Below are 14,281 nucleotides of genomic sequence, written 5' to 3' on the forward strand. Positions count from 1 at the left end.
CTGGTTCCCTAACCGGTACCAGCAGCCACACCCTGGGGGTTGCCCCAGACTCCTCTCTGTCTGTCCAGCAGACTACCAAGTCTGGCCTGTCCTGAAGCTCCCTTAAATGTTTCTTCCCGAAACTGCCTTGGATGAACTCGTTTCAGATGCCATCAGAGATACTGCAGTATTTTGTTTACTTGCCCCTCGCCTTCCTCCACTCATGCCCGTCTTCCTCATTCAAATCGGGGTCATGGGGGCGCCTGGGTGGCTTAGTGGGTTAAAGCCTCTCTGCCTTCAGCTCAGGTCATGATCCCCGGATCCTGGGATCGAGTCCCGCATCAGGCTCTCTGCTTAGTGGGGAGCCTGCTTCTCCCTCTCCCTCTGCCTGCCACTGCCTCTGCTTGTGCACTCTCTGTCACACACACACACACACACACACACACACACACACACACACACTCACTTGGGGGCTGTGGCTGGAAGGAAGAGATGGTCTGCTACCAGGTCTGCAGATGGTGGCTCGGCGGGCTTAGTGACGTGGAGGGTTACGCAGCTGGTACGGAAGACCCAGGTCTGGCCGAGCGTGAAGCTGGTGCTGCTCCTGCTGCAGCAAACCCCCCGGCCAGACGGCGTCTAAAGTCGTTCTAGGCGGGAGGACCCAGCCTGCCGGCAGTTCGATAAGTGTGTGGATTTGAGGCGCCAAATCCTCTTGGAGCAGCCCACGATTCAAGGAGCCGCTTAAACACTGAAAACAGGTGGGGGTACGTAGGAAAGACAGAAGTACACACTTTTGCTGTTCTCATTATAGATGGATCCGGTCTCTTAGAGAGCAGCCTGGGAATACAGGCGTTTCAGAATAATTTATGTTTTTTTATTTGGTGATCACTCCGTTCGAGAGGCTATTTCGTGACCCACTGGAGTAGAGACGCATGTTCAGAGCTGTAGCTCGCGTTGCCATTCCCCGATCCAGACCTTCGTCCGCGCTCTCGCCCATGTCGGCTGCAGGGAACTTAGTCATGCTTGGGTTTCGCACTCATAATCCCATGGCCTTGTCCGTACCTTCGGAGCACAGCCCGAATCCGACCACTTCTCACCCCCCCCATTCTGACTTTCAGCTTCTTGTGCCTGCATTACTCCAGTAACCATCCTTGCCTACTTGTAGACTTGTTTCTAACACATCAGCCAGTTGGATTCTTTCAAAATAGAAGCCATATTTTTTTCTCTGCATAAAACGTCCCAGTCATTTCCTTCTCACTCGGAGGACAAGTGCAGTTCTTGTAGCAGCCTCTGTAGCTTCAGGCTCCGTGTCTTTGTTGGACCTCCTCTGCTGCCCTCCTTTGCCCAGCCACTGCAGCAGCATCGGCTTCCTTGTTCCTAAGCCAGGCCAGGCCCTGGCCTGCCCCAGGGCCTTTGCACTTGTTGTACTTGCTAATCCCGCTCTGAAATTCATCCCTCGATAATCATGTGGCTTGCTCCCATCATTCCCTCTGGTTTTTACTCCGACATTATCAATGAAACCTCCCCTGAACACTGAAATATAAAATTGAAACACCCCATTGCCTTCCTACTCACTCTGTGTTCCCCTCCTCCCACCTCCCAGCCTGGTGTCTCAGAGGAGAGAGGGAGTGTACATCTTTTGGCAAACAGTTCCACTCCTTGTGATAATCTCATGGTCTGGAGGACGTTGCCTGAATGAGCCTCTTTATCCTTTTATTCAGCAGCACACTGTGTGGGCAGCATTGCCTACGTCAGATACCTCAGGGCCGGGTCCGAAATCTGCCCTCCCCTGTGCAGCAGCCTTTGCAGGAAGGCCCCCGCTGTCACTCTCAGGTGTGCCAGCTCAGATAATGTGTGTCTGGATCACTGTTGCCTCCTTAGAAGAGCAGACTCCGAGTGGAAAAGTGAGCAACTTGACTTACCTTAAAATGCACTGTGCAGTATTAATATACGCCTAAAAGAAGCGCAAACATAAAAGAGTGAATGACGTCATTCTGGAAATTTTGCCAAACCTGGCCCTCAGCAATTCTGTACGCAGAGGCTCTACGCAGAGGTGTATCTGTTCGCGATCAGCCGACTTCTGCAAGCGGCCGGTAGTGTTTTAGACTTTGTGGCCCATAGGGCCTCTCTTGGCGGTGACCCAGGTTTGCCACTGGAGTGGAAAAGCAGCCGTAAACCGTACATAAATAAATGAGCATGTCTGTGTTCCAATAAAACATTACTTACAGACCCTGAACTGTGAATTTCAAACAATTTGCTTGTGTCACAAATATTTTAAAAAGTAAAAACCACTCTTAGCTTCCAGGCTGTTGGAGAACACACACAGAGGCTGGGGTTGGCGTGCGGGCCGTAGTTTGTCTGCCCGGACTCCGAGCAGCTCTGTCCAGTGGAGCTTGCTGTGGCGACGGAAACGTCCTGTGTCCGCCTCCCACACTCCGTAGCTATGCGTCATGTGTGGCCGCTGAGCACCTGGCATGCGGCAGCCAGAGCACTTGAGGAACTGATTTTTAAAATTAGTCAATTTTTTAAAAAGGTTTTATTTATTTATTAGAGAGAGCACGAGTTGGGGGGGAGAGGCAGAGGCAGAGGGAGAAGCAGGCTCCCCGCTAAGCAGGGAGCTGGATGCAGGGCTCCATCCCAGGACCCTGAGATTGTGACCAGAGCTGAAGGCAGACGCGTCACCGACTGAGCCACCAGGAACCCCAGGATTATTCAATTTTAATATGAATTTTAGTTTCATTTTAAACAGCTCATGTGGGCTGGTGGCTCCAGTTTGGGGCAGTCCGGGGCCTGTAGTGGCTGTGAATGTGCGGGAGAAAGCACGAACAGCGTTGTTCAGCAGCAAAAACCAGGAATAATGGCACACTCACTTAGTGGAAAATACAATAATAGCGAACATCTATTGAGTGCTTTCTTGATGCCAGGCCGTGTTCTAAGCACTTCACCTGCTCTAACTCTTTGGATTCTCATGAATGTAGTGAAAGAAATAAACTGTCTTCTGTGCCCACCACGGATAAACGACTCTTAGATGCACAAGGTTGAGTGAAAAAGCAAGTCACGGGGCATCTGGTGGGCTCAGTCAGTAGAGCATACCACTCTCGATCACGAGGCTGTGAGTTCAAGCCCCGTGCTGGACATGGAGCCTACTTAAAAAAATAAAGTAGGGGCGTCTGGGGGGCTCAGTCAGTTAGGCGTTCAAGTCTTGATCTCAGCTCAGGTCTTGATCTCGGGGTTGTGGGTACAAGCCCTGCATTTTAAGGAGGTTCCTGCCCAGTGTGAAGCCTACTTAAAATGAAAAGAAAAAAATGAATAAAAAAACTTTAAAACAACAACAACAAAGCAAGTCACAAAAATTGCATACCACGTGATACCATTTTTCAGACCTCACAAACAAGCAAAATGAAACACTGTTCAGGGATGAACAAATATTTGGTAAAACCATTGGAAAGCAAGGGAATTCAGGTATGTTGCCTTTGGGGGAGAGGAGCTGTCCCATTGAGGCCAGCTCCGTCCCGAAGAGGCAGTGGAACTGCCGACCTCCTGACCTCCTGAGTGCTGTGTGCGGGCCGCTGCTCTGTGTAGCCGTGGGTAGGGGCAAGCAAGCAGCGGCTGACTTCGGAGAACAGTGTCTTCACTAAAAGCCGTGCTCATTGTGGCGTCACTGCAGTTAGGACCGAATCTGGTTTCAGTTCATATTCAAGCAAATGTGTTGCTTTTGTGGGTCCTTCAGATTAGAAAATGTGGTTATTTCTGCAGCTCAAAAACAAAGTGTTAAAACCCTTTGCTCTAGAGGTCTGTTCTTTTTGTTGTTGTTGTTTCACCAAATCCTGTGCTGGGTGAAATGTTTCCAGAATCGGGCCACAAGAACTTAGTGTGAAAATAAAAAGTCTGAAAACTGTAAAAATAATAAATAGGCTTACTTATTAACCGTACCGTGAGAGTGGTCGTTAAAAATGGTCCAGACCGCACCGGAGGGCGACATGAAATTTTACAGATTTCACGTCCAGGTCGGCGTGATTTCAGCATCACGCAGTGTGTGGTGTTGGGGTCAGAGACATTTGTGCTTCTGAGGACCTGGCTCGCCGTGGCCATTCCAGCGAGGGGCTCCTGGGCTCACTGTTGAATGACATCAAGCTTTTCTGTGTAAATATGTGCATCTTTGACTTTTTTTCCTTATTGTTCCATCTTTATTCTTTCCTGCATTACTGACATGGGTTTGTCTTTTCTTCCTTTAGAGAGTTTTGAGGTGACAGTCACCAAAGAAGGTGATGAAGGGTTCTTTCTATCCCTCTTATGATTATTAACCCACTAACTTTGTTTATAAAATTGGGAATCAGCCCTTAAACAGAAGAAACTGTCATGTTCTTTTACCCTGATTTATTCTCCTATTTTGTTTCTATTTTTAAATATCTTGATGGAAATTGTATGTAACCAAACCCTTGGTTAGAAATATCTGGACATCAGACATCCATTTGAACTGTATGGATAATGTACATTTTTTTCCTCAATTGAACTTCAGAGATTCACTTTGTAACCGTTTTCTGTGAGTTGTAATTTTGGAAGAGGGCAGTCTTATTTTTATGTGAAATACATTTTTCTGAAGTTTGATACGTACAAGAAAACATTTATGTTTGTTCTCCCACAGGCAAGAATGGAAACCTAGATTTTCACCCCTAATTAAGCTCTGAGCCGGCTTCCATGTACTGATGTCCCCAGGCAGGCTTCTTTTTAGGTCCAGTAGTCTAGTTTCAGAAATGAGTCTAGCCAATCCCTCCCCGTGACAGAACTGATCTTAACAGTAGACTGTAGCCGTTGAAATGGATGCCTGAGAAGTTGGTATTTCTACCTTTCTCATTTGGTAGTTTGTTTTGATTCCCTAATTTTAGCCAGGCTCATTGCACAGGAAGACTTGTTTCTTTTGATTTTTCTTTCTTTTTTTTTTTTTTTTTTTCTGGACAGAATTTCTGTAATTATGGTGCTGAACCTATATGTCACACTTCTTCCTCTCTCGACACTTAACTGCATTTTAGCCTTCTCTCTGGTCCAAATCAAAATGGCTGCCCGGCTGTCCCCAGTAGCTGGGGACAGTTCCTCTGTGTTATCAGGCCACAGATGTTTGCTAATGAGACTGCTTTTACCCTGGAGCTGTCTTAAGTACTCCTGTGAAATGCCTGTCTATATTTTCTCTTTTTCTCTTTTGTACTCCCGCATGAATGGATGCAAAGTTAAGCAAGTTGCTTGGAAAGCCAGAACATGCTTCTTTTTACTAAAGCCCCAGAACTTACCCCCGTCAAAGCACAGTGCCCTTGCTTTGTCCACAGACCCTCTGAACCCCTGGCTGCTGGACTGTTGTCGTTTCTTTTCTTTTGGGGGGCGTGGGGCTGGGGAGGGGAGTAGAGGGGAGGGCGGGGGTACCTGCAGACTCCGGGGGCAGAAATTCTAACCTGCGCTGCTTTGACTCCCTAGGTGAGATTTGTGGATTTAAAATTCACGGGCAGAATGTCCCCTTTGACGCAGTGGTAGTGGATAAGTCCACTGGCGAGGGACTCATCCGCTCAAAAGAGAAACTGGACTGCGAGCTGCAGAAAGACTACACATTCACCATCCAGGCCTATGACTGCGGCAAGGGGCCGGATGGCGCCAATGTGAAAAAGTCGCATAAGTAAGTAAGCCCGGCAGGGAGGCGCGGGCGGAGAGCGGTCGCGACCGTTGTCCCTGTCCCCAAGGCTCCGTGGGGTTCGTTTTAAGATTTATTTAATTTGAGGCAGAGGCAGAAAAAGAGGGAGAGAGAGCGAGGGGGAGAGGGAGAGGGAGGAGCAGACTCCCTGCTGAGTGGAGAGCCGGACGTAGGGCTCGATCCCAGGACCCCTGAGCCAAACGCAGACATTTAACGGACGGACGGAGCCACCCAGGCATCCCGCAAGGCTCTGTGTTTTTAAAGATGAAGCAGAAGACACTTCTGGGCTGTCCCCCATGGCACTGTGAGTTCTTCAAGGGCAGGAATCTTATCTGTTTACCCCACAGCATTGGATGTTGAACTAATAAATGAAGGAGTCATTTTATCCCAACAAATACTGTTAAAGAAACTAAGGCCCTACGCTAAAAATTGGAAAAGCCCAGTTTTTCTTGAGGGAAGTATTTTGTTGTTAGAGGTTTCTTTTTTGGGTGAATTCTAAGGATCTAGAATTCCTGTGTGCTGGTGGGAGCAGGTTGCGTGCCGCGTCCCCTCCTGGCTGGGTTCCTGTCCTTCCTGCCTGCGGAGAACTGGTGTAACAGACGGGCTCGGACAAGACCTAGATTTAGACAGAATCCAGTCTCTTCTTCTCTTTTTTTTTTTTTTTTTTTTTAAGTGCATAATCCAGCAGCATATATTTTTTTTAAGATCTTATTTATTTGACAGCACAAGCGGGGGAGTGGAAAGCAGAGGCAGAGGGAGAAGCAGGTTCCCCACAGAGCAAGGAGCCCAAAGCAGGGCTCCATCCCAGACCCCCGGCATCATGACCCGAGCCAAAGGCATCCCCAACCAACTGAGCCACCCAGGCGCCCCAGAATCCAGCCTCGTCTCCACCACTTGCTCTCCCTTCGGCATTAGGCCAGTTTCGTTTAGTTGAGTCTGTTTTTACTTCGTGCCTGGGCTAAGGAGAGAGGGACATGGCGACCCTCTGTGACGGTCAGGGGGACACACGGCATTGGGCGTGGAGGGTCTTGGTGAACACTGGGGTGCTGAGAGCCAGTGAATCACCTTGCTCTTGTCCTTGAAAAAGGCCTTACTTCAGTCAGAGATCTTGTCTGAGTCAGAAACATGCCCTGATCAGTAGCCCTTGACACTGACCATTTCCGCTCTTTGCAGCTGGGTCTGAGGGCACCTTTAGTGCCTCTTGCCTGAGCTGGGGAGGTGGGACGTGGCAGCAAGGGGTCTGCTAGGAGGGGAAAGCTGAGATCACGTTGAAGTCCTTCGTTTGTTGGGTCAGTAATGGGGGATGGGCCACAACGGGTTGCTAGTGGTCTTGGTTCATAGAAGCTGGACTGAAGCTGGACAGAACTGTTTCCAGGCTCCCAGACTCCCTGTCCGTGTTTCCCGTCTTCTGTGTCTTACCCCCTCTTCCTTGGGCTCTAATTTTGTCTTAACTAGTTTATCTCCCTTCTGCATGCCCTGTCCCATACTGTCAAGAAAACTCCAAGTGTCTTTTATTTTATATGACCGCCTTTCTTTATTTAACAGCTGCCTTGCTCCTGGGATCCGGAGGAATCAACTCAAATTCCTGTTTTAACTTTCTAAAGTTGTCTCCACACTAAAGTAAAAACAATCACTTGTTTAATTTTGATCTCCATCATTTGAACTTCATGAAACAAGATAGTAGCAAAAGATAAATTTAAAACCACGAAAGAATTGGTATGCTTGGGGTCAGAAAGCGAACCGAACGCACAGCTTTTCTTCTTCTTCCAGAGCAGCTGTGCACATTCAGGTGAACGACGTGAACGAGTACGCGCCGGTGTTCCGGGAGAAGTCCTACAAGGCGACCGTCGTCGAGGGCAAACAGTATGACAGCATCCTGCGGGTGGAGGCCGTGGACGCCGACTGCTCCCCTCAGTTCAGCCAGATTTGCAGCTATGAAATCGTCACTCCAGACGTGCCATTCGCCATCGACAAAGATGGTGAGTCAGAGGAGCAGACCTTCCTGACCGGGGAGACGGTCCGTGGACAGGTCTGCACGCGGGTGAAACTCAAAGATCCGGATGATCTCCGCCCCTCCCTTCAGGCTGCTCTAGAAAGGACCCCAAGCTGGGGGCTCATACGACGGACACTGGCTTTGTCCCACGGTCCTGGAGGCTGGGAGACCACGATTGTGGCGCTGGCAGACCCAGGGTCTCCTGAGGCCTGAGGCGTGGTTCGCCGGTGGCCATCTTCGCGCTGCGTCCTCACGTGGCAGGGAGAGAGAGAGCCCTCTGGATCTCAATGTGGAGGCCTCACGACCTCACCTAAACCTGAGTTCCTCCCCCAGAAGCACCTCCTTATAACTGCATGGTGTGGGGTGCTAGGACTTCAGTGTACGGGTTTGGGGGGCACAAGCATTCAGTCCGTAGCAGAGCCCGTCTCGTGTGTGTTTCATATTTTTTTACCCTGTCCCCTGAAAGCCTCGCTTCTGGCACCTGAAATCGTGTGTTCTTTATGGGACACCCTTCTTTTTCCTCTCCCAAGGTCTAAAAAATCCCCCACTTCACTTGTTTTTAATCTGTACCTTCTCACCTTTTCATCAGTGCATGTCAAAAAGACTGACTTTTGGTCAGTCTGTTTTCTGTTCTCTGTTAGATTTGGATCTTGTGCCTCATGTGACGGTGAATGTATTGCCTTCCTGCCAGATGCCCCCATCCCCCGCCATTGAGCAGAATGAGCTCTGCCAAACCTCCGCTTCTTGATTAACTTATGGCTTCTTGACAGTGAGACAGGGCCTCTGCTGTTAATGCACCGTCCAGAATCTTCTCAGGAAATCACGGACATTGCGAACACTTTGCAGACATCCGCACTGACATTCAAAAGCACGCTCCTCCGTTCTGGGGGAGGGTGAGGAGGGACTCTCTGTCTCTCTCCGACACACACACAAAGGAAATCTTTTAGCAAGAAATAGATTTAGTGCAGCTTGATCTTGTGTTCCGTATTTGAAGTACTTGAGTTCTTTTGTCTTCTTTGTCCTCTTACATGCAAACTGCTTAATCTTAAAGCAAATACATAAAACCAAAATAGAAAAACCATAGGAATAAATGAAGATTGAATTGTGTAGACACGTTCCCTCTGTTGACACAGTCCTTCAAGGTGGACTCAGTGTGTTCAGGCTCAAGACAGCCAGACCGAGTGTTAAGGACCTCCGGCCGGAGCTTTCTCTCCCCTCAGTGTTGATGATGCTTGGAGCCTGTGTACTTTGTGTCCCCGCCCGGCTCTGCGTGTTCACTGTTGCCTCTGCCCCTGGAAGGTTACATAAAAAACACAGAGAAGCTGAACTACGGGAAGGAGCACCAGTACAAGCTGACGGTGACCGCCTACGACTGCGGGAAGCGGAGGGCGGCGGAGGATGTCTTGGTGAAGGTCAGCATCAAGCCCGCCTGTACCCCGGGGTGGCAAGGTGAGCCTCATTCTCCTTTCTGCTCGCAGGCCTGTTCTTTAAACGGTGTTGACCAGAGCAAACTGAAGGGTGACTTTTCTTCCTTTCTCCCCACCCCCGGCTCTGTGGACCGACCCAGGATGGAACAACAGGATCGAGTACGAGCCTGGCACGGGCACCTTGGCCCTCTTCCCCAGTGTCCGCCTGGAGACGTGCGAGGAGTCCGTGGCCTCGGTGCAGGCGACCGTGGAGCTGGAGACCGGCCACATCGGGAAAGGCTGTGACCGGGACACCTACTCGGAGAAGTCCCTTCACCAGCTGTGTGGTAAGGGGGGGCCCGGCCCGGTGGTCTCCCTGGAAGGCGAGAGACCCCCCTCTCAGATGGAAGGGGATGTGTGTGCACGCGCGTGTGTGTGTGTGTGTGTGTGTGTGTTGCTGGACAGATTCAAACACTGAAACACACTTGACCCTCTGAAAGGGCCGTCACTGTCTTCCTGGCTAGTTTTCCCACTGGGTGGCTTTTATGAGGTTCATAAACCCCTGTTAGTCTATTCCGAACGTTACGGGCATGTGCATTTTAAGATCCAATGATTGGAGGAATGTATTTCTCTAACCGAGGGCATCCTCCAAAGAGGGATTACGTAAGTGGACTGTGTTTGAAACGAAAGGAGATGTTTATCTCAAGATGAAGAAAAAAACGTAGGTAATGCAATAGCTTTTGGCAAACGTGAGGCGGAAAATCAAAAGTAAGGATACTCCCATCTCGTTTCGAGTCTCAGCAGATTCTCTTTGCCACAAACATTATGTGAATCAGAGACCAGTGGTTACAGATCTGATCAAAGCCTGGCGCTGTCTTCACCACCAGTTTTTCTGGTTTATCTAAATGAGGCAGAGGTGAAGTGTCGATGCCTGTCGTGGAAAGTGCTGAGGAAGACGGTTTGCTTTCGTCAGGGACAAAACACCTGTAACTTGAATGAGGTCTTCGTGATCCCGGGGTGTTTAGTGCTTCAAGAGCTACTCAGTGTTGGCTCTGCCAGACGCACTGGCCCTTGCTTACCTGTCTCTCCACTGGCCTGGTAACAGCCAGCAGATTTAGAATTTCTTACAAAAGTGGAAGGAACAAAAGCAAAAAAGTATATTATACTCTGGTGAGGCATGACTCTGAGTCCAGATAGTCATGTACTTAAGTATGTAAATAGTTAAGAGGACTGGGGCATGTCCTATTTTAAACTATGTGTGGGGAGGGGCAGAGCGAGAGGGAGAAGCAGACTCCTCACTGAGCAGGGAGCCCGATGTGGGGCTCAATCCCAGGACCCTGGGATCATGACCTGAGCCAAAGACAGATACTTAACGACTGAGACACCCAAGCACCCCGATACGTATTTAAGTATAATGTTTAAAACTCATTTTCTCTCCAGTGTCATGATTTTTTATGGTGCCAGATGAACATTTTCTCAACAGAACAGTTTAAAGTCAGGAAGAATGGAAGAGATTTCATATGCGGGTGCTTACTGTATGCTCTGGATTTCCACAAGTGCCTGTCAGGCCTACGAAGGAGGAGGTGGTGACCTCATTTTTACTGAGGAATAAACTATGACTGGAGGAGGATGGGGTCACACTTTTAGGGAGTGGCGGGCGCTCACATCTGACCAAGGTTATGTGTTGGGTCATGTGGCTCTGAGGACCAGGTGACTGGCAGAACTCAGCCTTCTTCTGTGGACACATTTAAACGAAAATTGCACTTGGCAGTATATGACAGCTGGAAGATTTTTTCATATCCTTTGGCTTCCTAATTCCATTTCTAGGAATTTATGCTAAGGGAATAATCATGGAGTCACACAGAGGTCCTCATAAAGGCAGGGTTCGTCATAGAAAAAAGTAGGGACAACCTCAGTGTTCACTAGGGAGATCAGTTAAGTCACAGTATGTCTGTGCAATGAAATGCCTTTCACACATTTAAAATTATGCTGAGGAAAAATATTAATGGGAGTGTAGGTATGTACGCACATCACCAGACTCCCTTTTTATAATAAGTATATATTCATAAGGAAAAGACTGTTTATACACAGATGTTAATAGTGGATATGTTTCAGTGGGATTGCAAGTAAGGCTTTCTTCCTTTTTAAAAAATATCCACGGTTATTATTTATGATTTTTTATTTTTATATTTTTAAAAGATTTTATTTATTTATTTAACAGAGAGAGAGAGAGAGATATCACAAGTAGGTAGAGCAGCAGGCAGAGAGAGAGAAGGGGGAAGCAGGCTCCCTGCTGAGTAGAGAGCCTGATGCGGAACTCGATTCCAGGACCCTGAGATCATGACCCAAGCCGAAGGCAGAGGCTTAACCCACTGATCCACAGACGCCCCTGATTTTTTAATTTTTATCAAAACCGGGGGGACTATAAACTGGGACTAGCCAGTTGTATAAGATAAGGATGTTGCATTAGTGTGGCTTTGAAACTATGCCTTTTAAGCCCTTCACGAAACGTGTGTTGAGTGTTACTGTGTTGGCCTAGGTGCTGCGTCAGGCACTGCCGAGCTGCTCCCTTCCCCAAGCGGGTCCTTGAACTGGACGGTGGGCCTCCCCACCGACAACGGCCATGACAGCGACCAGGTGTTCGAGTTCAACGGCACACAAGCAGTGAGGGTCCCAGAAGGCGTCGTCTCAGTCAACCCGAAGGAGCCTTTCACGATTTCTGTGTGGATGAGGCACGGGCCTTTTGGCAGGAAGAAGGAGACGATTCTCTGTAGCTCAGACAAGACAGGTAGGTTAATGTGCCGTGGGGGCATCCGTCATACTCGAGTGGCCCCCCAAGTGGTCGCTGGAGGCAGGGCACCTGACTTCCCCCAGAGGCTCCCACGGGCTGGTGGCGACACACGTGTCCTGTGCTCTGGGCTGGGGTACTGTGTCCTTGAGATACTGCACTACCCTCAGCGAGTTGGGTCCCACGTCTTAGTGAACCCAAGGGTGTTTGTTTCTAAACTCTGCCTTGTCCCAACTGGAGAAGTCACTTGCGCTGATGAAACTGTTTTCCAAATCCATTAAGGAAATGGCTTTTACTTCTCTGGGTCCTAAGTTGGCGATTTACCAGTAGGATTTCTCTCTGCAGACATGAACCGGCACCATTATTCCCTCTATGTCCACGGCTGCCGGCTTGTTTTCCTCCTCCGCCAGGACCCTTCGGAAGAGAAGAAATACAAACCTGCAGAATTCCACTGGAAGTTGAACCAGGTGCGTGCCCGGAAAACTGGCTGGGTTTGATCTTTCCGAGAGTATGAGTAGGTGTTGCAACCTTATGTGGGACCAGCTGCGTGGGGGCAGCTTATGGGCAGTGGGTATTTATGTTCTTGAGTCAATACGAAAATATAAAAAACTTTTTGCAACCTACGTAGACATTGTAGACACAGTTTTCTTCTAGTAACCACAGTGAACGTTTTCAGTTTCTTCTGATGACATTTCAAAAACACTTTATTATGTAAGTGATAGGACGGCAAGTTAAATCCTTTGAACTCCTTTCCACCGAAAGCCTGTTTTTCATTTTATAAGTGTGTATTTTATGCATCCAGTATTAATATAAAGAAATTTTATGCATCTTATTTATTTATTTGACAGAGAGACAGAGATCACAAGTAGGCAGAGAGGCAGACAGAGAGAGAGGCGGTGGGAAGCAGGCTCCCTGCTGAGCAGAGAGCCCGATGCGGGACTCGATCCCAGGACCCTGAGATCATGACCTGAGCCGAAGGCAGAGGCTTTAACCCACTGAGCCACCCAGGCGCCCCAAGAAATTTGATGCTTTAAATTCAAAATACTATGTTGTAATTTACTGAAATAAGCAGCATTTGCTTAAAAATTGGGATGGAGATCCTGGTATTGGTTTATTCATTACTTAAAGCCTTGGCTCCTGAACTGTGCCAAGGAGCCCCTGGGGACCTCAGCAAATTGAGGGATGCCACGGGTGCTCTGAGTTGTCACGGAGCCAGCAGCTCTAACATCTTTCAGAAACCACACAAACTACTAGCTTGAGGGAGTTTACAGTTTCGACACTAGGTCACATTATAGCCCTTTTGATGATAGTTTATCTGTGCAAAGCGGCTTTCCCAGCAGTTTCTGTGATAAAAAGCAAGTGTCACGTGAAAAAAACCGACATGTTACAGGAAGTAAGGAGACGCTGTACACTGGGGAGGCCTGTCCATTAAAATCACAGCAGATCATTTCTCCTCCTTATTTCGGTTTGGATCAAGATGGAAACCTGTGGCCCGAGCTCAGTTCTGTCTCGTGGAGTTAGTGGGCCAGAGCTGACGAATGTCTGCCTATAGTTACTGGGACACAGCATCGTCCCCAGCACGTACAAGGCAGATTGACGTGTATGAGCGCAGGCGAGACAGGAGGGCTGTGTGTGATAGTGTGAAGCGACGGTCCAGCTGGTAGCAGTCATCTCTTACTCGTGTCGTTTCCGTTTTCATAGAGAATCTGAGAAACTTTTATACATATGGTTTTTCAAGAAACCAGAGAAAGGTACAGTCCAGAAAAAACTCTGCCGTGTATGTAGAATTCGTAGGCCCAGTTTTGTTATAATAACCACAGTCTCTATTTATGTATTTAGTTTCTTCAGATAATAGTAAAAAAAACTTCATTATGGGAAATTTCAGCAGAGGTAAAAGCAGACAGATTAATGTAAAGAACAGCTCCATGTAGCGTTCCCCTGGCTTCAGCAGCGCACGCTTGGCCGGTCTGCTTTCGTCGCTCCCCTGCTCAGTGTCGATGGTGGTTGTTACCTCCTCGAGTAAATGCCAGTTTGTTCTCTGTGGGGATAATGCAGTCTGTGCCTCTGAATGGTAAGCAGAACTACAGTTCTTTGGTTACATCTTAAATGTAACATCTTAAAAAATGAACAGGGCGCCTGGGTGGCTCAGTCAGATAGATGTCCAGCTCTTGATTTCGGGTCAGGTCATGATCTCAGGGTCATGAGATCGAGCCCTGCTTCGGACTCCCCGCTCAGTCTGCTTTGGTTTGCTCCCTCTGCCCCTCCCAGGCTTGTGCATGTGCGCTCGCTCTCTCTCTCAAAAAAAAATTTGGCAGTTCCTTAATATCATCAGATGTCTCGCCAGTGCTCAAAGTTTCAGATAGTTTCATTAATATATTTTTTAATTTATTTGAGAGAGAAAGCACGAGTGAGGGGAGGAGCAGAGGGAGAGGGAGAAG

General features: G+C 48.5%; 1 protein-coding gene across 4 annotated transcripts in view; it reads left to right on the forward strand.

Annotated features, from left to right (window-relative positions):
• Positions 1–14,281, forward strand: part of CLSTN1 (calsyntenin 1) — a 78,252-nt gene that overhangs the window by 49,627 nt on the left and 14,344 nt on the right. For 2 of the 4 annotated variants that reach the window (XM_032303020.1, XM_032303022.1), the window contains exons 3-9: positions 4,215–4,244; positions 5,446–5,641; positions 7,427–7,635; positions 8,949–9,098; positions 9,217–9,402; positions 11,595–11,843; positions 12,189–12,310. In XM_032303020.1, coding sequence (XP_032158911.1) covers positions 4,215–4,244; positions 5,446–5,641; positions 7,427–7,635; positions 8,949–9,098; positions 9,217–9,402; positions 11,595–11,843; positions 12,189–12,310 — 1,142 coding nt within the window. The remainder of the gene's footprint in view (positions 1–4,214; positions 4,245–5,445; positions 5,642–7,426; positions 7,636–8,948; positions 9,099–9,216; positions 9,403–11,594; positions 11,844–12,188; positions 12,311–14,281) is intronic. The other 2 variants (XM_032303021.1, XM_032303024.1) reach the window with 1 other exon arrangement.

The sequence above is a fragment of the Mustela erminea genome, chromosome 10, assembly GCF_009829155.1.
Source record: "Mustela erminea isolate mMusErm1 chromosome 10, mMusErm1.Pri, whole genome shotgun sequence".
NCBI classification, from domain to species: Eukaryota; Metazoa; Chordata; class Mammalia; order Carnivora; family Mustelidae; genus Mustela; species Mustela erminea.